A 26039-nucleotide genomic window follows, 5' to 3' on the forward strand; every position below is an offset into this window, starting at 1 on the left:
GATGGATTATACCAGAAAGGTACATTGATGTTGTAGCTGTATCTTTTAAGATATCCATGTTGAAAACGTTCATCTCTTGAAATGTATTTCCTTACAGTCCTCCGAGTACGTGTGTGTGGTGACGTTAGAATTTATTTTTGAATAAGTCGTAAATGTACAGGCTTTTTGAGAAACAGTTTTAAATATCTGGCTGATTCGTGTAATAACTAAGCGACGCGTTTGATCTGGTTGTTTGAATATCTTCATGGAGCGAGAAAGTATTTTATCACTCTATTATCTTATTCTCTTACAAGTTTATTGTAGTTCAAAGTACTGATTGCTTTATTGGCGCAAGAGAACATTTTGATTGTAGCCGGTGTTCCTTTTTTTTTATTTTTACTGAGCAACATAGCAATAAATCTTTGTAGATGAATGGTAGCGCTTTGCGTATCTGGCTTTGTGATATTTTTTTTCCCTCTCCTTTGCTGATCTAAAAATACTGCTCGTCAAAAGGAATCCACTTGCTTATAGTTAATAGGGCAGCTAAGTGAACTTGGCATTCTGCAAGACTTTGGTGTAACTCCCCTAGAACAGAGTATGGTTCCATTAATTTTTTTTAAATTTTTTGTTAAAGGAATAAGAATCCTTATATTTCCAGCACAATCCCTTGGTTTCAACATCCATTGCTTTGTATCCTGTTTTGGGGCATTGTCCGCCAGTTTTTAGATGGTTTTATAAGCGTTTTGTCAGTTCCACAAATAATCACTTTTATTCCATTAATGGTTGAATGAACTGTGCCCCAGCTCCCAAACCTTAACCCTACTTGACTGATCTGCCAGGACTGTCAGAAAGAGTTTTGCCTCACACTTTGTCATGAAGGAGTTACATTTTGTCTGTAATATGTGCAGGGAACTAGTTTCTGAGAACTCTGACAAAAGCTGGTAGCCATCTTTTTTTTAAAACATTTTAGAGTGAATAAAATCCATGAAGCTTTTTCCATTTGAAAAAGATGTTAAAAAAAACCCAACCAAATAGGACCCAGCAAAACCTTTTGAATTCCACCTTTGAATTTTTAGGGAAACTTCCCCCTAGTGGACAGTAAACAGAGCAAGTGGTGACTGTTAACTATAGACCATAGGGGGGAAATCCTGATGTTTACAAGTCCCTAGACACCCATGTTCATGTAAATCTAACTTTTCTTAACAGAAGTCGAGCAGATGATATAGAGAAAATAAGCATTTTCAGACTATCCAAAGGATTGTCCTTTTTTTGGGAAACGTTTTAAATATTTTATTTTAAACTCTAAAGGATGAGCCCCACATACTCATCATGTTATGGCTGTATCTGTTGGACCTCTCAGCACATTTATCAGCTTGTGTTCAATAGGGTTACGAAGTCATGTAACATGTAAAGCATTTCAGTAGCTGACAAGCTTGCAAACATGTTTTCTGTAACCTGACAGAATGTGCCATGTTACGGAGGGATAGGCTGCTGTGGCAGGCATGCAGGCAGTGAGATGTTGTTGGTCAAGGCATTAAAGCATTTACAGGTGCAAATGTATATATTGCTATTGCTTAAAAAGGATGCGTTTTTTAGTTGTCTGTGAACAGGGATAGTTTAAGGCTAGAGGGAAATGTCATACATGTTTAACCATGCCTTTGTCCTTTTATGTGTTTCTTTGGTTCCTTTTATTTCAGCTGTCTTCTTTACTGGACTATAGAAAGTCAATTTTATGTTTATCTTCTGAACTGTCACATAGGATGGGTCTTTCGTTTTGCTAAGGTTTTTAACTTGATCTCTACAAATAGTTTTTGATTAAAAGCCTCACAGGTCTCCATTAATGTTTCTGCTCTGTTTTTGTAGTAAGCCATTAATGTGTTGTGCATTCTGTAAATGTTTGATGCAAGGATGTTTTGTATTACTACAAATTAAAATGGTATTTAAAAAGGTGCATGTAATGGTTTTATCGTAGTTTAGCAACTTGCAGAGTTGGTATGTAGAATGGAATGTTAATTAATATACTATTTTATTTTACAGGAAGCAAACTTTTATCCAGCACCTTCTTTAAACAATGCAGAGATAAATTGGAGGATTAATTATCACTGTGTAAGCGGACACCATCAAAATGAGTGTCCAGGGGAAAGGTTTCCCTTTGGACTTGGGGGGAAGCTTTACTGAAGACGCACCAAGACCACCTGTTCCTGGCGAGGAAGGGGAACTGATTACAGCAGACCCTAAACCGTTCAATCACAGTTACTACTCAGCAAAAAGCGATGGGATCAAAAATGAGACCTCCACGGCCACTCCAAGGCGGCCAGACCTTGATTTGGGCTATGAGCCGGAAGGCAGTGCTTCGCCTACGCCTCCATATTTAAAGTGGGCAGAATCCTTGCACTCTCTGCTGGACGATCAGGATGGAATTAACTTGTTCAGAACTTTTTTGCAGCAAGAAAATTGTGCAGATCTTCTTGATTTCTGGTTTGCTTGCAGCGGCTTTAGAAAGCTGGAACCCAGTGACTCCAAAGTGGAAAAGAGGCTAAAACTGGCAAAGGCGATCTATAAAAAATACATTCTTGACAGCAATGGCATTGTGTCACGGCAAATCAAACCAGCAACTAAAAGCTTCATAAAAGATTGTGTCTTGAGGCAACAGATAGACTCAGTAATGTTTGACCAGGCCCAAACAGAAATTCAGTCAATGATGGAGGACAACACTTACCCTATATTCCTTAAATCAGACATATATTTAGAATACACTACTGTAGATGGAGAGAGTCCTAAGATTTATAGTGACCACAGCTCGGGATCTGGGACGGGTAAAGGTCCTTCTGGATATTTGCCTACCCTGAATGAAGATGAGGAGTGGAAGTGTGACCCAGGCATTGCAGATGAAGGAGAGCGAGACTCTTCTTCAAACAGGATTAACAAGAGGCTCATTCTTGAAGCTGCATCACATTGTATAGCGCCCACCAGAAGGTTGAGCGACTCTCTTGAATTCAGGTATGTGTGATGTAAACTCCTCAGTATCCAGAGCATTGTGTCTGGCTTTCAAAGCGTTGATGGGGCCTGTTTTAAAATCAGTGCTCTTTTGGGGATTGTAGCACAATTTCACATACTAGGAACCGTGCCAGGGAGCTCTGGCAAACTTTAAGGTGGCAGAAATAGTAAATCAAGTATCTTAAAGAAACTCGTATACTTTTATTGAAAACTATTTTTATTTACAAGATAAAGTAAGTTTTATACCCTACGTTAAATAAAAGGCTATATTCCTTTTTACAAGTTTTTGCTGTCACATAGAAACATAGAATGTGACGGCAGATAAGAACCATTCGGCCCATCTAGTCTGCCCAATTTTCTAAATACTTTCATTAGTCCCTGGCCTTATCAAAGTCTCGCCCTTCTGCCTTTGCCAGTTCCCGTGTTATTATGAGAATGTATTGAGGATGGATTACTCAGTCTTGAGGGAACATTGTATTATGTCTATGAAATAGTACGATGTCTGAATGTACTTGGTCAATGGTGAATTCAGGGTACACGTGGGAGTAAGTGCGGACGACATACTACACCCCTCGTGATTGGCTAGAGAGCAAGAGTAGCATAAACAGGAACAAGTGGGAGGAGAAGTCTGGCTCTCTTACATATATTCATATAATTGTACATGCTGTGTATGTTATTTCTTTGTCCTGTAAGTAATTTAACTAAAGATTCATACAAATTCATTGCATATTTACTGCGAGTAAAACCAATGTTAAATTTCAGGAGACATCTCTTGTTATTTTTCTTGTGCCACAAATTGATGAGTAGTGTTTTTTTTTTTTTTGTGTTGCTTCCCCCCCCTCATTTCATTTTTCAACGGACAACCCCAGACTGGAGATGACCTTAAAAAATAATAATAATAATAATTATTTATTTTTTTAAATTTATTTAATTAAAACTTTTTTTTTTGGTAGTTCAGTGTTAAACACAAGCTTAACAATGACATTTAATAAAATATATGATAAGACTTGTAGTCAAGTTAAGCTGTACTTTTTTTTTATTTGTTTAGTAAAATGAAAACACATGATAGAGATCAGTTTAAAAAGAAATACCATTGAAATGCAGTATCCAAATGTATGAGTGTAGTGTAACGTAACCGTGGTCTCTCTTCACTAACAAAAAAAGTGGGGGACCAACACAAATGATAAAGGTGACTAGGTCACAATCATGAGCATTAGCTAAGAAGTGCGTTAACATATGAACAAATTGACCTGACTGGTGTGCCAGTGTTAAAGAACGAATAGAGCTAAAAACTAAGAGGGCTAACCCTCAACGATACAGAATTTTTTTGACCTGCAGTATCTGTAATAAAGGTCTCAATGACCGGCGCTAGGTTAATGAGCAGCAAAGTGGATTCCTCAAACCAGATTAGGGTCTTCCCCTTTACAGCCGCCTGGAGTAGGGCCTTGTGTTGTAGTGATTGGAACTGGACATTGAGGTCCGGAGCTGCTGTCGGCGGCACACCTACTGGTTTAGGTATGCAAAACATGCCGTCTAGTTTTAATGCTTTTATGTGTTTAAGTGGTAGGAAGGCTGTGAATAATTGCCAGAGAAAGCCAGGTATGTCTACTATCCCCAGCGACTCAAGTACACATCTTTAGGTTGTACCTTCTTCGTGGATCCTCCCAAGGCATCCACTCTACTTTTGGCCCGCAGCTTTGGCTGCTGGAGTTCCTCGATTATTTGTTCCATGAGTACTGTGCGAGGCCTCCAACTGGGCAATCTTTGTAGTTGTGCCCTCCAAGGCTTTCTTAAAGTGGGCCATGTCCCCTGCAATATTTGTGTAGAGCTTGGCAAGCATTGCCTTCCACTGAGCTGCGGTGAACGGTTCCCAGTCCTCCGTTGTGTCGTTTAGGTCCCAAATTCTGACTGAGCGAAGCCCTTTCTCCTGGGGGGAGATGACCTCTTTTAATTATGCTTTGTTTGGAGAAGAGGAACATTAATCGGTATCCCATTATCCAATAGTTTAATCTGTAAGCAGCATAGTGAATGGGGGCCGAGAAGCCCTTGCACCATTACATATAGAAGATTCCTGGATTTTTATGGTAGTTGGAGTGTCCCTTCATAAATTTCTGAAACAGCCAGCCTGGATTATAACATTTGGATTTAGCGACTGCTTCTGTAAAAGTGAGCATTTGTTTTTCTTTTCTTTCACAAGGGAAATAAATGTTATATATTTAATCTATAAAGTACCATATATAACAAATGTTTGGTTTACCACCTTGTAATCTTTTAATTGCTACCTTATCTCCTGCGTTACTTATTCTCATATTCACCTTGGTATATCTGTGTTTATTTGCTATGGTATCATAATACTTTTTTAGGCAAGTGCTAAATGATTTTGTAGTCCTGGTTTAACTCCAACATTGTCTATATGGTGGTGAGATGCTTAAATGGTTACTCCAATCATAAACCAGTTTGTTAAGAAAACATTGGATTTGTTTAGAGTAACCCTTCCAATGATTGTTTCCACAGTTTAATATAACAATAATAATAATAATAATATATAATCTCGCGTACCTCCATTCCAGAGCTCATGCCAAGTTCTCAGCCAAGCCAAACACTACTCTTAGCTGCCAGGGGTGTGAGGTGGGGGAGGATACTATACATGCTATGCGTGTTAACATCAGACGTCCATTATGCATAGAATTAGTATTAGTCTTTCTGTATCTCTTATTCTGGGCTGGATAATGACGCTGCTAGATGTTGAGTTAGAGGACTGGCAATAGAAGGCTTAAACTCTGTATTCGCAGCGTTTTCATTTCGAAACACTGCACATCGAGACTTCAGTGATTTTAAGTGGTCATGGTGTCTGAAGTGCTCATTTTGCTGGGAGCAACCTTTTAAGGTGCAGGAAAATGAACTATCCGCTTGCTGCCTATAGAATGACAAAGCGTTAGGAACTTGACATTCTACAACAGGGGTGCCCAAAAGGTAGGTCCCCAGATTTTTTTTAAAAACCACCACTTCCATGATGTTTTGTCATTCTAAAGGCATTTTAAAGGTATGCAAAGAATCATGGGAGTTGTGGTTCTACAACTTCTGGGGAGCTACCTTTTGGGGACCCCTGCTCTACAACATGTGGGGATTTACCATATGCCCATCCCTAGCCTAAAGTCTATATATTACCCAAACTAGCCTCATGTTGATGAGTTGCATTACTAACGAAACAGCTGTCGTTGAGTGGTTATCTGTCTTTGATCCTCTTCCTGAGTTGCGCTTAAAAGCGGTTGTATACAGCAGATATATGGTGCAAGGAATCAATGTATAAAAATGAATAAATGAGGCAAAAAGGTGGTTCTTTGTTGAATATGCCCACCCATAATCCCTTGCAGTAGTAACAAGTCTTATGGCTTGTTTGGTGTGTGCAGACCTGTGTTTAACAATGTATTTACTATTACCCAGACAAAAAAGGCTAAACTGTGATGCGTTCGTTCCACAGACTGGGCCAAGTTTCAAATCTTCTCATGCATTTCGTGTGCCAACTTGTACATTCATAATAAATTTTACTATCTACTGTTATAAAATTTATTTTTTTACATCACCTCATCTTATATACCGCTTTTACAGACCTCACTGGAGAAGAGGGAAGTATTGCTTAAAGAATTACTCCAAGCTCCATGACCACTTCAGTGATTTGTAGAGGTCATGTTGCCTGTAGTCAAATTGTGCATTTGAAATGCTTCACATACTGAGTTTAACTGCTCTGCCTCCAGAGGTTTCCTTCACTTACGGTATAGTCATTGGGTTGTCCATATCCAGTCCGGAACAAGAATTCTGTGTTTATAGCTATACACAGTCCCTCAGTCATTGGCTGAGAGTGATCAGCTGAAGATCTCAGCCAATGAATGAGTGGCAGAATCGGTATCCGGCTTCTGCAGTTCTTCTAAAGTTCTCAATGATGTTACCCTTGTTTTAGAGTAGACCCGACGCCTGACTGGACTTATTACCTAGCAACGCGCATTGTAGTCCTCATCTTAACCCCTTAAGGACTGAGGACGGTTCAGGACCGTCATCGGCATTTTTGCATTGCCGACCGAGGACGGTCCTGAACCGTCCTAACGGTCCAATGTACTTACCCGATCGCCGTCGTTCCCCCGGCGGCGATCGGCGGTGCTCCCGTTGTGGGGAGACTGCCTGCAGCCCAGACAGTCTCCCCATGGCGGATTAGGACCCCTGTGGCCATGTGATCGCCCAACAGGGCGACCACATGGTCACAATAGGTGTCCATGTCTCTGCCTGCAGGGGGACTGTCTGTGCTGACAGGCAGTCTCCCTGCTTAGTGTAAAATCATAAAAAAAATTAAGTTTAAAGTTAATAAATAAAAATAATAATTATATATGTGTGTGTATATATATATATATATATATATATATATATATATATGATATATAGACGTATATTATATATATATATATATATATATAATATACGTCTAAATATCATATATATAATGTCATACTAAGTGTATTTTTATATTAATATGTACATATATTAATATAAAAATACACTTATAATTAAATTACACACGTGCATATATATAATATATATAATAACTATATATATATTGTGTATATATTATTATAAACTACAAATAATAAGTAATTTAAATTAAACTAAAAAAATTAAAAATAATAATAAAAATTTTAAAAAAAATTATATATCTATACGGAATTTTATTCTAACTGTATTTTGATATTAATATATATATATTTATATCAAAATACACTTAGAATGAAATTGTATATATATCTATGTATATATAAATAAAAAAAAAGAATACGAACTATTCATATGTCCATATACAAAATTACATAAATAATTATATAAATATACACGTAGACTTCAAATATATAAATATGCATATATATTTAAATTCTACGTGCGTATTTATGTAATATTTTTACATAATTAAGTTATTTTATTGATTGCAATTTAAGGGACCTGCCTGCCAACCCAGGCCGAAAGTCCAGAGAATTTAATTTGCTATCACTGTATTTTACCCTGTAACGTTCTACGACACCCTAAAACCTGTACATGGGGGGTACTGTTTTACTCGGGAGACTTCGCTGAACACAAATATTAGTGATTCAAAACAGTAAAACATATCACAGCGATGATATTGTCAGTGAAAGTGACTTTTTTGCATTTTTCACACACAAACAGCACTTTTACTGATGATATAATTGTTGTGATACATTTTCCAGTTTTGAAACACTAATATTTGTGTTCAGCAAAGTCTCCTGAGTATAACAGTACCCCCCATGGGTCATATTTTTACATTGAAAATGGCCAGGTTGGTTACGTTGCCTTTGAGAGCGTATGGTAGCCCAGGAATGAGAATTACCCCCATGATGGCATACCATTTGCAAAAGTAGACAACCCAAGGTATTGCAAATGGGGTATGTCCAGTCTTTTTTAGTAACCACTTAGTCACAAACACTGGCCAAAATTAGCGTTCAATTTAGTTTTTTACTTTTTTCACACACAAACAAATATGAACGCTAACTTTGGCCAGTGTTTGCGACTAAGTGGCTACTAAAAAAGTCTGGACATACCCCATATTGAATACCCTGGGTTGTCTACTTTAAAAAAAATATGTACATGTGGGGTGTTATTCAGCGATTTATGACAGATAATAGTGTTACAATGTCACTATTGATACATTTTAAAAATATAGGTTTTGAAACCTCAATATCCTACTTGTACCTATAGCCCTATAACATGCAAAAAGCATGTAAACACTGGGTATTTTTAAACTCAGGACAAAATTTTGAATCTATTTAGCAGTTTTTTTCATTCGCTTTTGTAGATGAGTAAAAGATTTTTTTACACAAAAGTCAAAAAACATGTATTTTTTTCAATTTTTCATCATATTTTTTCAAAATTAAATTACATGAGATTATATAAATAATGGTATGTAAAGAAAGCCCCGTTTGTCCTGAAAAAAATATATATAATTTGTATGGGAACAGTAAATGAGAGAGCGGAAAATTACAGCTAAACACAACCACCACAAAAGTGTCAAAAAGATGCCTGGTCGCAAATGTACAACATCGCAAAAAAAGTCCGGTCCTTAAGGGGTTAACCACTGCAATGGGCTGTCATGGTTATGATGCTTAGAGTACCCCTTTATAGAGATACAGGGCTCCATAACCACATCACTTGGAGTGAATATGGTACCTGGGTCTATGGCACCAGATCCCACATCAGTTATGCGGTTTACCCAACGTTTCCCCTGCATTAAACCAAAGCCCTCAAATTACAATTAGATGGAGTTGTGCTTTCTCATGACCTACTAGCTCTCAGCAGGGATTTCTATCAGTAAAAGGCTGAGCGTTCTGTTTTTTTTTTAAGCATGTTTGATTTTTACCTGGAGTCCACCAGGCTTAGATGGATGGTATAAAAGTGTATTTTTGTATAACATTATTCAGTTATATTTCTGCAGAATTTTGCATTGCACAATCCGTTATAAATTCAGATGAGTGTTCCAGCTAAATGTTGTTGTATTCTTTGCGAGTGTTTGTGTGGTCAATTCCCCCACCTTGGCTATTGCAAAAGGTAAAAATCAGTCTATAAAGTCACAGCAAGATGTGTTTTACACCAAAGCATAGAAAGTATGTTTGAGAGCAGCATTAAATGTGCATGTCTTTTTATAACAAGAAATAACAGGTGCTTGAGAATTCAGTCGTCACCTTATGTTTTTCTTTTCTTCTTCCATTTATTAATGGAAAAAATGTAAGCCAACCTCCGCAACTCTCCACGAGGAATGTTTCTCTATGCAGCAAGCTTTCGGCTTTATTTCCTTTAATGACTCTAAACACGTTAACTCTTGTAGTTCCTCAGGAGTGAGCAATATGTGGCATATATTGTTTCATGACAGTCCCTTTCAGGTCTCGAAAGTTTAAATGGCTGATCGTAAGCTGCCAACTACCTGCAGTTGTTGCCCGCTCTGCCATTATAGTGCAGCTTGCATTATTCGGCTAGTTTTGCTTTGCATTTAGCAATACTTGTGCAGATACTTAAGCTGTGGTGGGGAAAATTTTGCTTTTCGGAAGGCTCCTTATTAAACATTCCACGAACAGAAGCATTTAGGCAGTGTTCCTTTGGAACACATGTGTATATATATCTTTGTTTTTGAAGACATCGGAAATCTCCTATTCCCACAAATGCTATCTGGAATCCATACTACATGGTGTCCAGGTAGCTATTTACCATCTTATTGGTCTGGCCTGTGATCCAGTTTGCCAGTTGGATCCATACATGATTACAGCCTAACGGCCAAAACGTTGTATCCTTGTGTCTGCGTTCCACAATAAAACTATCTTGTCTATCCTCCACTGCGCAGCCTGTGGTTCTTCTCTTGTGTCCCAATCAGTAAACTGTAAGAAGCGTCCTTTTTAATTTTTATGATGCAGAGATCACCAACTGCATGGTCCAATTAGGGGAGATCTGGCTGTACCACATGTCATCCCCTAAAACAAACTAAAAAGGCTCCAAAACAGAAGTAAATAGCTTTCCTGCATATTACAAATAAGCAATTTGTTCATCTTTTTGACATTGTCTGATACAAATGTTTACCAATCTATAGTTCAGATAATTGTGATTTCACATCCCGTTGTTACTTTGTGCTGGCCAATTCAATGCGTCAAATCAGCCACCGATCGTTTTATTTTAGTGACGTGTCAGTGGATCAATTAATTGGTTATATATGTTGAATCTCATGTCCTGTAACAGTTTTTGCAGAGTCAACTCCGACATTAGCAGAGCTTTCCTATTCCGTTGTAATTATTGCAGTTCCCTGCACAAATTGGAAAATTTCAATCATTATGGAAAAAATCTCCTAACTTGTTTTAACTTTTGAGTAAATCTTTGAAGCTGTCGATACTGTGGAAATCGTGTTTAAACAATCAGCTGACCTGATTTTCCTGGAAACCGTACCTGCTGAAATCCCAACTTGCTGATTTTCCATTTGGCTAGACGCCATCGAACAAACCTTGTGCCCCCTGTTTACTCTGTACATTAAAGATCTGTTTTATTTCTGATTCTATGCTGTCTTTGTAAAGCTGCTTTCAAATTCATCAGAGTAACGCGTGGACTAATTTAAATGAATATATTAATAAAGTATGGAGCACTTCAAATGTCACACAATTACATAGCCTACTTAGATGCAGGGAGAGAGACAAATGGGCACCTTACAACCAAATGTATATAAAAATAAGCATGCCCTCCAATATGGGCAAGTATAGGTGACTTGCCTAGCCAGACTTTAAGCTTATTTGGTAAGTGTTTTACTTTGTATACAGTGATTTCAATAGCTATAACACTCTTGGGAACTTTATCTATGTTGGAACATGTTTTTTATAGTTTTTTTTCTCTCTCTGATTTCCAAAATCTTAGACAGTTATATGACTGACAGGCTTGTAGGGACACTCTAAGCACCAAAACAACTTTTAGCTTGAGTGTTTTTATGTATAGATCATGCCCCTGCAGTCTGCTTGATACTCTGCAATTTAGGAGTTAAATTGCTTTGTTTATTCATCCCTAGACGCACCTCCCTTGCATGTGACCTACACAGTATTTCCATTCCTGAAAGTGAGATCTAATATTTTAACTTCTCCTGTATTGTTAATAGCCTGCTGGAGTCTGCAGGAACATCCTGTGTGTGATTAAAGGACCACTATAGTGCCAGGAAAACAAACGTGTTTTCCTGGCACTATAGTGCCCTGAGGGTGCCCCCACCCTCAGGGCCCCCTCCCGCCGGGCTGAAGGCGGAGGGTTAAACACTCACCTTTCTCCAGCGCCGGTCGTCATCGGCTGCACGCGCATTCAGCCAGTCCATAGGAAAGCATTCTCAATCACTGAAAATCACAGTGGGAAGCGCCTCTAGCGGCTGTCAATGAGACAGCCACTAGAGGCTGAATTAACCCATATGTAAACATAGTATTTTCTCGGAAACATAGCATGTGACGGCAGATAAGAACCATTCTGCTATGTTTACAGCAGGCAGGGTTTATCCTAGATAGACCTGGCACCCAGACCACTTCATTGAGCTGGGTGCCTATAGTGGTTCTTTAATGCAGGAAACAAGAACACCGAAAGCGTATTAGATATACTCCACAATGAAACAATATCTAATTATATATAAACAGCTTGTAAAAGCTGCAGATCTCTTGTCTGTAGCCTTTGTAATCCCTCCCCTTATAACTCTGCCTAGACTTCCTGTAACTGTCCAATCACAGACTTTCCAATGCAGCTCAGTGAGACATCTTTGCAAGACAGGTGCTTTGTGGAATTGCTGCCTCTTGAGTTTAGCTTCACTGAACTAAACAACCAGGAAGCAACAGGATCGGTTGCCTGACTGATGGCCTGGATGATGTAACCAAGTTAATTTATAAAAGTGCCAAATTCTATTGAAATTTGTACTTATTGTCAAAAGAAGAGCACACACTCTTAACACAATGCTCTTCAACAAAGCTAAAGTTGTTTTGGTGCTCAGATTATCCACTTTATTACTTTGATTTATAAAGCACCAGCAGATTCTGCAAAGCTATACATAAGGTGGACTAATATTTGCAACAAGATCGGATTGATGGATGTTCAGGGACAGAAGGTGGTGAGGGATCTGCTCAAAAGAACTTAGTCTAAAGAATATAATAATAATTAAAAAAAATATTAATGTGTCTGTGCATTTAACAGTACAGGATTTAGAGCTACATTGGCCTCTGTCTTAGTATACATGTATTTTGATTTGTATTATTGATACTAATTGTGCTGTCAAGTTTTTTTTTTTTTGTGTTTTTTGTGTTTATATATGAACCCTTTTGCTAAATGTATGTAGGTTTTTTGTTGTTTTTTGGTAATGTAACCTTTTTCAATCTGATATTCTATTTTGTGATTTTGTTACTGTCAAACTTATTGTACATACTGCTGGAATACCAGTCTTTTTTTTTTTTTTTTTCCTCTCCCTACCACGAATTTCCATCTCAGATATTCCAGTATGTGTTCAAACATTTGACATTCACAGTGTGACTAATGGCTGCTGCTGGGAAGGGGAGAAATGAACTTGGGGGGCAGACCTCTGAGGGGTTCCCTGTGGGGCTTTCTTACCTTCCAGTCAACCTTTTTGAGCAACCTGACAGAATAAACACTGCTAAAGGCCTCCCGCGTGTGCAGCACTTAACCTTATTTATGCAACCCTAACAATCATGCACTCAATTATTTCCCATGCACCTTGCTTCCAATAGGCACCTGAGATGCTTCCCTCAGATTCGTGTTAGTATGATATAGGCAGCACTCAGCATTAGATTAATGATTTCCTGAGCTCTTTGCAGTATTGGCATCCTAACACAACGTTGTAGTAAAGGCTTAAAGCTAAATATCGGCAAATGAATCTGTTTACTGCCTAGTTGCATCATGTATTTTTCCCTTAATTCTAAAGCATGTGTCTTTAACCCTTTTGTGTCAGTGTCCAGATTACTTACCTGACATTTGCTTGGCTACACTTTCTTTAATTGGAAAATGAGCTTAGTGACCCATTCTTTTAGAACAAGTTTCTCAAAAACACCTTAAAGTGGCAGTCATGTGGGTTTTTTTTCTTTCACTTTTCCTTATGCTCCTTCTATCATGATTTATAATCCTTTCCTTGTCCTTTGCCTTTTTATTTGGTAAATTCTATGTTTTTTCTTAGCACTTCATCTTAAAACCTGAGAGCCTCCATTTTATTCTCTTCTATCCATGAAGTGTGCTTTTTTGTGGGAATCTGTGGACTAATGGTTTGTGTGAAAACTGGCTCAGCAACTTGAATGGAACTTTGCTTAAGCGCTGCCTATTGCCAAAGATCACGCTCCCCATGACTACAAGCTGTCCTTATTTTGTTACGTATAATTAAAAAACATAAAATAAAGAAATAGTGGAAAGAGACTATGAATGACTGTGCCACTTTAAGTTTGAGGTAATAAAATATCCCAACTCTCATGAACCTTGTCCACGGACTTACCGTGTTTTTGAAGTCATCTTATAGTGGTTGTACGTGGCTAATGGTTGCAAGTAAAGTATTTGAATACCCCTCCAGTTACATACATTATAGAAGTGTAGCTGTAAATTGGTATCGTTGTGGAAAATTGTAATTTGGGGAATTATAATTCAGAGATTGGCTCTTTCTTACTGATGTTTACGTATGTGGCTCTGTTTGTATAAAGATGTGTCCGTTCTTTCTCCAGGCTGGCTGAGAGCAGCCGTTTTGATTGCTATGGTGACCTGGTGTGAGGAAAACAGTGGAATGTCACAATCATTTTCTTGGGGTGGGGGGATCGACATCAGGTCTAGTTACGGTAATACACCATCTCAAGAACAGCTGCTGAAGGATTTTATTTTTATAGACTTTGCTGCTAAGCTGTTTTTGATCTCTGCTTCAAAAGTCAAGTAATGCGCCAATGAAGAGACGTTTCCCCTTTATATACAGCATTTCTGCACTCAGTAAATTTTACAAAGTTAACTATTGCTGAGCTTTTTCAACTGATGTTAACCATCCTAACTTACCTTGAAGAAAAAACCTCCTCCTGTATGTATATAATGTATCTTTATATCCACTCCAGCGCTCACTGCTTTTAATTTTTATAATGCAAAACATGTCTGTTGCTATAAAAAGTACATATCATTTTTATGATTTTTAAATTGTGCCAATTTAAATTTAGCTTCATAGAGAATATTTTGCCAAAACATTGAACTAGCTGAAAAAACAGTAAATGAATAGATTAAGCCGTTTCACAACGCCATGAGTCTAGCCATAAAGAAAACCAACCTGAAGGCTGCAGATACAATATATCATTACACACAGCTAAAGACATCCCATCTACTAGAGTGTGTGTGTGTGTGTGTGTGTGTGTGTGTGTATATATCTTTCTATACATCTGCTTAGAATTCACCTGCAGACCTTAAGAAATAATCATCAGCTTAAAGTAGTGTTTAAGTAATTATATTCTGGCTAGTAAAACTATTAAGTCTATAAAATAATGGGGCACTCTAACCACCATAGCTACTACAGCATTTTACAGTGGTTATGGTGCCAGATGTCTTATAGCAAAGAAACACCATTGCCCAATTACAAAAATACAATAAAACATGAATGCATTTATTAATTGGGCTTGTATATAAAAAAACGGTTGCCAAAGCTCCAAATCTCATGTCTTCTGTCTTTGCAAGCTCTACCCTGCCCACATTTTCTGTGGCTGTCCAATCACAGTCTTCCCAATGCAGCTCAATGAGAAGTCTTTGCAAGGCAGGTGCTCTGGGCAATTGCTGCCTTTTCAGTTTAGCTTCTCTCAGTTAACCAAACCAGGAATTAACAGGAACTGTTGTCTAATTGACAGCCAGGAGGTGTACCAAGGCTAATTTATAGCGCTCCAATCACGTAAACAGTATCGCCTGGATATTATATCCAGACTACACTAAATTCACTCTGGTTGTATGTTATACTTAGTGGGGGTAAGAGAGCACCCTCTAGAGTGTGTAGCCGCTTTTTTTTTATTTTTTTTACCTAATTGTACCTATAAGCGCACTTTACACAGCAACTAATTTGCACAATTTGTTAATTTATAGAAGTGCCAATTTTAATTGCAAAAAGACCATCTTCACACCCACCTAGGTTCCTACTAAATTTATAGCATGTTCCTCCAGTTGTCTGAGATCTTGCTCAATGACACTCTTGTGCCCTCTACATGTTACCAGTAGCTCAACTCTCCGTTAATTTGCTCTAACCATCACTTCAAAATTCACCCTGTAGCATCATGTCTCATATCCCCATTTTATCCTTTAGACTGTAACATCGCTGGCTGTCTAACCAGGCACTTTGTATAAAAGGGCTTCAATGGCTAGATCTCAGTTCACAGGGAAGACCCGTTTACCGTTTGTATTGGTCTTTGTATATTGTATGTTCTACATTAAATGTACAGCACTATGGAATAAATTGGTTCTTTAGAACTATGAATAAATAAAGCACTTTAGGAAATGAGTGTCCATTTAAGCTGCCACATGGTTTAATGTTTGTGGCTCTGGGTGTCCTTCAGTTTTGCCCTAATATGTTAGTCAAGGTTATACATCAGCGTTAGTAATGCCAGTTTTGTACAACATTGGACATTTTTATTGGCATTGGCTGAACTGTATTTTGACTGAATTGTTTATACAGAGAGGACAGGATTATACAGTATAACATTTTATTCATTAGGAAATTAGTGATCAGCCAAACTACCTATACCTATGCTTTTTATATACCCCACACAGGACAGCCAAGCCCCTCTAAGCAGGTGCCTAATTAGAATTATTTAGAAAGCGCCAACAAATTCCGTAGAGCTGTACAATAGGTGGCCTTACAGACAGGTACTTGCAGCAAGATGAGTTGGATGCAAAGTAACAGAGGGGTTTGAGTTTCCTGCTCAAATCTTACATTCTATATGGGATATATTTTTCCGTTGTGGGTTTGATACTTCTTGTGGCTCCAAAATGCTGGGAATGGCAGCGTAGTATATGCATGTCAGTCCTTGCACTTTCCAAAGGTTATTTAGGGTAACTGGCACCTTCAGACATTAATGTTTATTTGCTGTCCCTTGTATAAGTGCTAAGCATTTATCTGTTTCATTGCAGTTCTCAGCAGGGGGAAAACCAACTGCTTTACCTTATCATCCGGTGTCATTTATGTCCTGTTTGATCTTATTCCACAAACTACATTGCTTTGAACTGTTTTTATCACTTTGCTTTGTCTCTCACTTTGTAGTGGCATTTTGTTCATGATTTACTGCTTTATAGTCTTTATAAAGCATACTCTTTCACCCTCCCCTCCCCAGGGTAGGAAAAAATCAGTCTTTTTATAGTAGAGTATTTTCGCAGTGTTCTTTATTACCGTTATCAGGGAAACAGTTTGACAAAGCAGCTCTGCTTGTTGGTCTTTTTTTTTCTTTTTCTTCTACAATTCAGGAAGAAAGTAATTTGAAAAATACAAAAACTGCCTTTGTATTCTCCTCACCCTTTCTTTAGAATAAAATTATTTCTTTATGAAATGACTTTGCAGCATGTTGATCTGCAGTTAAGTGTTGAATAAATCTTTTTAAAATGTCAATTCTTTTTATCAGGGGCTCTTAATTTCAAGTCTTGCGCTATTAGAAAGGCATAAAACGTAATCACCGCTGTAAGCCTGCAGAGTCTATAGCACACTCAGGGCGGAATTTCTACTCACTGGGGCGGAATTTTCACTTGCCAATGGCTAGTAAAAATTTAGAGCTCATGGCAATTTGCACAGTAGGCATTGCATAGTGTTGATTTTAGTACCACTTCTTCTCAGTGAAGTGGTCTGGGTGCAGTGGTCCTTTAGTTTTAACCCTGCAATGTAAGAACTAGTATTCATATAGCGCATTTCTCACATCTGGACTCAAATCTGGGAAATAACCAAATCTGAATAATAGAGGTTATTATTACCCATGGTACTCTTTTATCAACCTTGGAAAGGATGAAAGACTCAGCCTGGGATTTAAACCTGTGACCTTGCAGTTTGAACACGCTCTGTAGTCAAGGCTTTTACCAACTGAGCTATGTCACCTGCAATGTTAACCTGGTAGAGAGTTAGATGCACCACAAGTGATTGTCTCACTGGCAGCCGTATGAGTTTCCACTGCACTGACTAAACAAAACCCGGTCATGTGATTCGGTGCATGCGCATCAAGTCCCGAATGCTCCTATTTAAGGAGCATGGGATTGGACAGAAAGGATGGTGGAGATGTAAGCCTCACAGAGGGAGCATTGGCACAAGAAATGGGTAAGAATACCCGATCTGACTAGGGACAGGGACACTAAAGTCTTAGGAATTCAGGTTTGTATTCCTAATGCTTTAGTGTCACTTTACCAGGAAGCCATGACTTCTATGAAAATTACACTTTTTAAAACCACCAATAACTTATGTTAACTTTTTGTACGATGCTTTGTTTTCTTTTAAATGTATAAATGATTTAGCAGTTTATACCACAATCTGTGTCAGTCAAGGATAGAGCAGTGTTGATTTTTACATTTTATTTTTCAGGCCTCTCAAATACGTTTGTTGAATATATGGAATTTGTAACTAGAAGTCCTAGAAAGTTATTTTGAAGATTGGATTGGTATTTGACACAGGCTATTATTTTTGTATGCGTTTAAGGGACAGTAATTTTTACTGTAATCTGGACTCACATGGTTTTAGTACTCCATGCTTTACCATCTGCAGTCAAGCTAGTTCCTGATTCAAATAACAACTGAATTAAGATAACAGGTAGGGATAGTGTGTCAGGTTGCTAATATACCGTGTGGGTGTGTGTGTGTATATGTATCCCCCATACATATATTAGCAACCTGAAACAAATAACAGATCACTTCTTGTGATTTAGCAAAGGGGTATGTGTATCATTTCATAGAGCAGTAAGCATAATTGTACTGTTACAGTGCCACCTAGTGGAGCTAAAAAATAGTGTTTGTGTAATAATGGTATTTCAGTAATATGCAGCTATTATGTTCTGAGGTGGATTAATGTAAAGGCCACCACGACATAGGCTTGTCTGTGGCATCTGCCAAACAACAAACTGTCCACTGGAACGTTTTGAACCACATAGCATGTTGGGGATAAGTGGACTGGTAATACATATGGTCTAGCTCCAAACATAGTATATTTTTAATAAACTTTAACACAGGCTATACTGCTTATTCAGTTATTCCAAAATACACTTTAAATAATGAGTAATCTTCTCTAAAACGCCTCTTTAAATTCCGATGTTTTTATATTTTAAATGTTTTTTTTTTTTTTTTTTAATTTATTTTGGTTGTGCATTAATGAAAATTACATATAAGCGTTCTATATGTCACAGCATCGTAAACAAGCTTCAATACTATACATTTAAAACTGGAAGTGACATTTGAGGAACAGGCACATTTTTATATTAATGTTTAAACAAGCTTTAACCATTTAGTTGCGAAAAGTCCCGTTATGTATAAAATAATGATGAGTAACACAAAATGTTAACGTAGAGTTCCTTTAAATGATAAGAATACGGTAGCCTAAACTCTGCGGTTAGGTACAGGGGGCACGTTACAAATTGCTATGGGCATCAGGAGAGAGATTATCTGGTGAGACAGTGTTATCAAGGCATATTGGGTAGGCAGACATTAACATTGTCAGAGTTGGCGGCTAAACATCATATTGTTAACTGATCAGGCTCACACTGGTAGTATATTATGCTTGCCATGAGATATCTATGTGCATGAAAAAGATAGCATTAACTTAACTGGCATACAAACAAAAGAATTAGGTCATTGTTATACCACTGTCTTATCAAGGCTTGGAACAGGTGTAAGGCAAGTTGTCAGTGAAAACAAGCTGTATATTAAGGGATCTGTGGCCTTCGTATGGGGCTGCTCACCCTATGCCTGTTAATGGCAAGCCGCTAAGACTGGAACCCACTAGTCCACCTTTTTGTATGGAAGGAAGCCACCAGCCCCAAGTGCCTGTGTGCTCCCACCCTGCTCTGGCTGTATAGCGGCATAGTCCAGTTACCGGACCATGGTCTCTGGGACTTCTCAGTGCTCGTGCTCTGTATTGCCAGGTATGGCTTAGCTGGCGATATTCAGCAGGTCTCTTTGTTTTCAGCGATGTTGTAAGGATTCGTGTAGCGGGTTGTAGCTGGACGAGATGCTTTAGGTAAGTCTGCTTTTGAGGGCTCGTGTCTGCACTGGTGTGATGGGCGAGATGTCTGTCCGCTGCAAGCCTATTCAGCCGGTGAGGTAGTCTCCGCGGCTTTCGTCGCTTCAGGATTGTCGGGGTGAGTGTCGGCTTTTAGGAGGCTGCCCAGGCCGCTTCCTAGTGCGTGTGTGTTCTCCTCTGGCAGGTCGTCTCCTTCTGTGCCATTTTTGGGCCTTGGTTGCCAGGGGGGGTGTGCGCTCTTGTTGGATGCCTGTTAGCTCCGCTGTGAGAGTGCGGATATTAGATTTGTGTGCCTGGGCTTGCTGCTCCCTGAATGCCATCTTCTCCCAGAATTTAGCAAATAGCGCATCTAGTTTGGCAAGGAGGTCAGTCCCCTCCATAGGTCGGGCGTGTGTGACGGCGGCCATTTTGCCGGAGTTCGCCTCTTCCCGCCGTCGATGGAGCTCCCTGTTTGGGATTTTAGCAGGTAGTTGTTCTATCAAGCTTTGACCGGGATAACCCCCACCGGTCCGGGGATGGGGGAACAGGGTGATTGGACAGCTGCCCTTCCGATGCAGGGCCGGGGAGAGCGGCCGCCTCCCCCCAGTCCCCTCACCTCTAGGCCGCGTCTCGCCAGCATAGCCTCCCGGTCTCCGAGGATCTTAGAACGGGTATCAGGCTTGTCACCAGGTCTCGCTTATCTTAGTCAGCGCTTCCCGGTTTGGTTTTCGGCTCGGATTTGGCAAGGATCAGCAGTAATGTGGCCCATTAGACGGTAGCCCAGCTTACATACGACCCTTAAATGTTTTTTTTGTGTGCCTTGTAGTGCCAACAGAGCCCTCCGCAGTGATCTTAATTTGCCGAATAATGCCAGTAAGTAATTTATGGGTGCCCGACCTTGAAATTCCATGTAAAACAAGCCAAGCTTACTAGGACATTAATCCTTATAATTAAGTTTTTGTATTAGTAATGTAATGGCTTCTTGTTATTCTCGACAGAAATGTAATGTCTGAATTTAGTTTGCAAAGTGAAAGCTAATCATTATTGATGGACAAACTAAGACCTTGGACAGCCTGTTCAGATTTAATGCTATGCCATTTTATTTTTCTTCTTCAAATGACTTTGAAATGCAAACTTGCCATCTTATGCAACATAAGTCACTTGTCTGGTGGCCTTATTACTTGTGATCAGTTTTGCACTGGTCTGGTCCAATTATTAGAATATGTTTTTCAAATAACTATATTGTCTAAGCTGCCAGACAAAGGTTGTTGTAACATTTCATGGGGAATGTAGAAGGTAAGTATTTGCAATATGGAGTAAATCTCATATGGTGCAGTGACAGTATTGGTTTAATTGAGCAATTTGTAAAAATATAAAATGTTCATGTATTGTCTTTTTAAACTGTTTCTTTGCATGCACTATATCCATGATGGTTTGGCTGCTTACTTTTTCCAGCAATTTTACAATTTGTATCCTTAGGAGCTATTTTTTACTTGACTTTATCTGAATTTAAAGCCAGTATGGTAACTGCCCCTTTAACTTATCTTTTTAATCAATTTAATGAACGGAAGCTGGTGGACCATACTGTTAACCCCTTAAGGACACAACTTCTGAAATAAAAAGGAATCATGACGGAATAGATCCGTCATGTGTCCTTAAGGGGTTAAGTACATGGAATGATTCGAGACAGCTCTCCATGATTACAGTCCTGGCCGCCTTTTAGCTTAGTATGTTTTATTCTCATATCACCTCTAACATCCTGTTTATTTATTTTTTCTTCATAGGCCTGGGACGTGGAGAGAGCCAGTGAACCCTTACTATGTCAATACTGGGTATGCCGTGGCACCTGCCACTAGTGCCAATGACAGCGAGCAGCAGAGCATGTCAAGCGATGCAGACACTATGTCATTAACAGACAGCAGTGTGTAAGTGCAGTGCTTCATGTATTAATCAACAGCTTCATACTTTGTTTTTAGCACACTTTATTAAACTGCAAATGTTTTGTAAATACTGTTGGAACCTTGACAGCTTTAATGCTTTGTGTTTTAAATTGAATAATAAAATAACTTGCTCTGTATGCATGCTGGGCTGCTTTCGGCAGTGGGACAGACATTAAAGGATATGATTAATAATACAGTTTGCCCGTGTGCTGCGTTATATTGTAGGAATCCATGGCCTCTGTTCATGCATGTTTCATAATCCACACATTTGGAAGTCGGTGGTAGCACGTACAGCTATTGAACACGATCAGCTTTACATGTAGTGCTATGAAAACACATTGCAAATAGCACACACATGACATCAAGCATGCCTTTGCAGAGTTTCCACCATTATTATTATTTTGGGAAACCAGGAGAGCAATCTCAGACACTATCGTTTTTTTTAATTAAATTTTTTAATATGAATTATCAATCTTTATTTGTGTAGCCCTTACAATTAGGCTAAACTATGCAGTGTGTGTGTATGTATGTATGTGTGTATATATATATATATATATATAATCTATCTATGTATATATTTATATTTTGCATAGATTGTATACCCATGACCATTGAACAATCCTACATTTTTCAATAGAGGTTGTAATGGAGGCTTGGGCAAAATGTATCCTCAAGCTGTTGAAGTATTACCTCTCCTGATATTTTGCCGACCTGGCACACAAAGCATTGTGAAAGTTGTAGATATCTTACAGCTGGGGGCTATATTTTCTCCACATTTTATTTCCAGGGAATTGCTGCAGCTTTTGTTTGCAGTGTCTGCTTCTTTTGGATTTACCAGTAGCTTCAGTTGTTTGTAATTTCTTCTCTAAATCAATTTGTTTTTCTTTCAGTGATGGGATCCCCCCTTATAGACTCCGAAAGCATCATCGCAGGGAGATGCAAGAAAGTGCCAAAGCAAATGGACATGTGCCACTACCTCACATTCCTGTAAGTCACAAAGGACAAGCCATTTTAACAGTTAAAATACAGTAACACCCCAAATAAAGGAAGCTGTACTCCAATAGAAGGGGGGTCCACTTTTTTGCCTTTTTTCATTTTTAAATATGATTTAAAGGAGAGTTCTAGTTGGAAAATAATGTGTAAAAGGCAAGAGTGTCTGCTGCAAGAACATATTTGCACCTTTCCCTTCTATACTTGGCATCCTGATGAGTCTGCTGGATAAATTCCGAAAATGGCAGTGCTGCCTGATCACATGACCTTATTTTCTGAATCCTAATTACACAACCGTATTTAACGAATAGGTTTTTTTATTGTTGGATTTTGACTTCTAGCAGCTAATTTTAGCATCTCCCTTTTAATTATTCTACAGCGTACACATCACATGCCAAAGGATATCCACGTCGATCCTGAGAAATTTGCTGCTCAGCTAATAAGCCGCTTGGAGGAAGTCCTGAGAGACCGGGAAGCTGAGCAGAAATTAGAAGAGAGACTCAAACGCGTTCGAGCTGTAAGTCTTCAGTCATTTATTCATCATGGAACTGGATAGTGCCGCTTTTTTAGATTCCCCCCCCCCCCCCTTTTTGGACTCATAGTGGTGAAATGTTTGAGTGCTTGGGGGTGCATACACGAGTTCTACAAAAATACATATAATCCAAAGGACACCAATGAACACCATTGTGGTTCCTTTTGGGGAGAAAAATACTGTTACGATCATTTTCTGCCATATGTTCTGTTAATTTGCTTTTAGAGGTTTTACCTCTTGACTCCCATTCTGCATAGTGGTCACTGCCTTTTTTTTTTTAACATTCTGAAAATCAAACGCTATTCATTGTTTAAAAGAATTTACAATTGCAAGTTTTCAGGGAGGCTTACGCTATGCTTACTGCTTATCCTGTAATTTATAATATTTTTCCATCTATTACACAACATAAATTCCTGTGAGAATGCAGGATATTTCACAGATCCCTCTGCTTGGTTTTAAAAGTTCTTCTCAAATACCTGTGAATTATATTTTTGTCTTTGTATATATTGTGTTCACTGCCATTTTTATATATGGGTGCATGTTAAATTACCTCAGTTAAGTTATTGCTGTATATTATGTGTTCTTTAAAGTCTTCCATGTGATCATTCCATGGCTAAAGTGTACTTTTACTATATACCTATAAGGAAGAAGAAGGGGATGATGCAGATGTCTCTTCAGGACCTTCGGTGGTCAGCCACAAGTTGCCTTCAAGCCAGCCATTGCATTATTTCAATTCTCGCTATTCTGAAATGGGTTGTGTTGGAATGCAAGTCCGAGACGCTCATGAGGAAAATCCTGAATCTATCCTTGACGAACACGTGCAACGCGTCATGAAAACTCCTGGTTGCCAATCTCCAGGACCTGGTCGCCATTCCCCAAAGCCACGCTCACCAGATGGTGGCCACTTGAGCAAAGCCCTTCCTGGGTCAACGGGAACAATGCAAACCGGTCACAGCAAGCATTTGGCCAAGTGTGGCTCAAAATTAGAAACTGCAAACTTTCCTCACAAGTATGTCTATCACCATGTTCATCCGCATGGCAATCCACACAGCGGGGTGAAACCTAAAGACCCAATGGAAGTTGAAGCCACACAAAGAGTTCAAGGCAACCTGGCATGGAACGTGGACTCTCAAAACTATGCAACCAAATCACGCAATTATGCAGACAGTATGGGTTTGGCCCCCAATCCAATGGATTCTTTGGGCTACAGGTATGTTAACATTCATTTTCTCATTTTTCCTCTTTTGCATACAGCAAATATATTTCACACTGTGAATCTCTCTAACAAACTACAGCTTATATCAATATCAATGATTTCTGCACTATTAATAAACATCCAGCTTTCATCTATGCAAGAACTCTGGGGAACTATAAAATGTCAGAAGGATTTAACCAGATTCTTTCAAGGAAAATGTTGCCTACAAGATTAGTGGTCCTTTTTTTACATATCCTGTTTCCTCAGTGCCTCTGCAGAAAACTAATATCCTGTTAAGGGTTCTGCGAGCACCCATTCCACTTTCCCAATAGGTGTTTTTATTAATTCTAGCATACCTTTAGTTTCTTTGATTTTTTTTTTTGTTTGGGGAGGGGGGGGGGGGAGGTGGGGGGCTAAATTAAAGACCTTGATCTAAAGTGTCCAAACATATATATATATATTTTTTTTTAATAGTTTTATATTTCACTTTATATTTGAAAAGTTATTCCATTTCAAGATGGCCCAGTCCATACTAGTTGCAGAATATAGATACATCTATCGATCTCTCCCTCTCTCTCTTACACACTCAATAATGAATTGTAAACTAAGAAAATTAATTTGTAAATGTGTTGGTTCTGATTAGTCCTTTGTCTTCCAGTGGTAAAGTAAGTATGCTTGCCAAAAGGAATGCAAAGAAAGCAGATTCAGGCAGGATGGAGAGTGCAAACCATGACATGCCAGCTGTGCCAGAGGATGCAGAGAGACACCAGAAAATTCTGCAATGGATCATGGAGGGCGAGAAGGAGATTAGCCGACACAAGAAAACAGTTCACAGGTAGGCAGGCATATCTCTTGATTTACCTCGGTGTCTTTTATTGCAGCATTAAAGGAATCCTCTGTAGCCATAAGCTTTAACTATGTGATCCTAGGATTTCAGCTTACCCTGAGCTTAATCTGTGTTTGTCTAACCACAGCTCTTCTGGTGCCAAGAAGCCACAGTCTCATGATGTGCCTAGACCAATTTCTATTGAGCGTCCCGGTACAGTACACCAGCGGGTTAGCGCTCAGCTCCGCAATGTCGTACAGCCCTCTCATCCCTTCATCCAAGACCCTACCATGCCTCCCAATCCTGCACCTAATCCACTGACGCAACTGGAAGAAGCACGCCGAAGGCTTGAGGAAGAGGAGAAAAGGACTGGAAAGATACCACCGAAACAAAGGTATGTGACAATTCTGTGTCTGGTTGTGATGAGCACCTAGTTGGATCTCCCATTCCTGTAATGTATGTAAATGTGTGTGTATTTATGTACATACATAATTATTATTATTATTATTATTATTTTTTTTTTTTTTAAATGCTTGAAAAGTATTACCAAATATTTTTTTCTTTCTTTCTGTGCTTACTCTTTCTGTGGCTCTGTATGACCATTCAAGTACAACGGTTATCTGCGTCTGGATTTTTCATTTATTTTTCTATCCGCTCTTAAATAGGATCCAATACATAGCATTTAGGGTAGAAGCACAAGAAAATGTGTTATAGACACTACCAGTGTGCACAGGATATTATTTAAATAAATAATGGATTCTTTCATTTTATCCTGTACCTAAAAAGCTGAAGGACAGAAGTTGACAAAAACAGAACACTATTGTAAAACAACCAAATATGTTCCACAC

At 38.7% G+C, this 26039-nt stretch overlaps 1 protein-coding gene across 2 annotated transcripts in view; it reads left to right on the plus strand.

Moving 5' to 3' along the window:
* AXIN1 (axin 1) overlaps positions 1-26039 on the plus strand; it is a 36202-nt gene that overhangs the window by 3670 nt on the left and 6493 nt on the right. For both annotated transcript variants that reach the window (XM_063430687.1, XM_063430688.1), the window contains exons 2-8: positions 2017-2979; positions 21493-21633; positions 22539-22635; positions 23018-23155; positions 23815-24380; positions 25024-25200; positions 25340-25585. In XM_063430687.1, the coding sequence (XP_063286757.1) occupies positions 2105-2979; positions 21493-21633; positions 22539-22635; positions 23018-23155; positions 23815-24380; positions 25024-25200; positions 25340-25585 (2240 nt within the window). In that variant the 5' untranslated portion in view covers positions 2017-2104. The remainder of the gene's footprint in view (positions 1-2016; positions 2980-21492; positions 21634-22538; positions 22636-23017; positions 23156-23814; positions 24381-25023; positions 25201-25339; positions 25586-26039) is intronic.

This window comes from Pelobates fuscus, chromosome 8 (genome assembly GCF_036172605.1).
Source record: "Pelobates fuscus isolate aPelFus1 chromosome 8, aPelFus1.pri, whole genome shotgun sequence".
NCBI classification, from domain to species: Eukaryota; Metazoa; Chordata; class Amphibia; order Anura; family Pelobatidae; genus Pelobates; species Pelobates fuscus.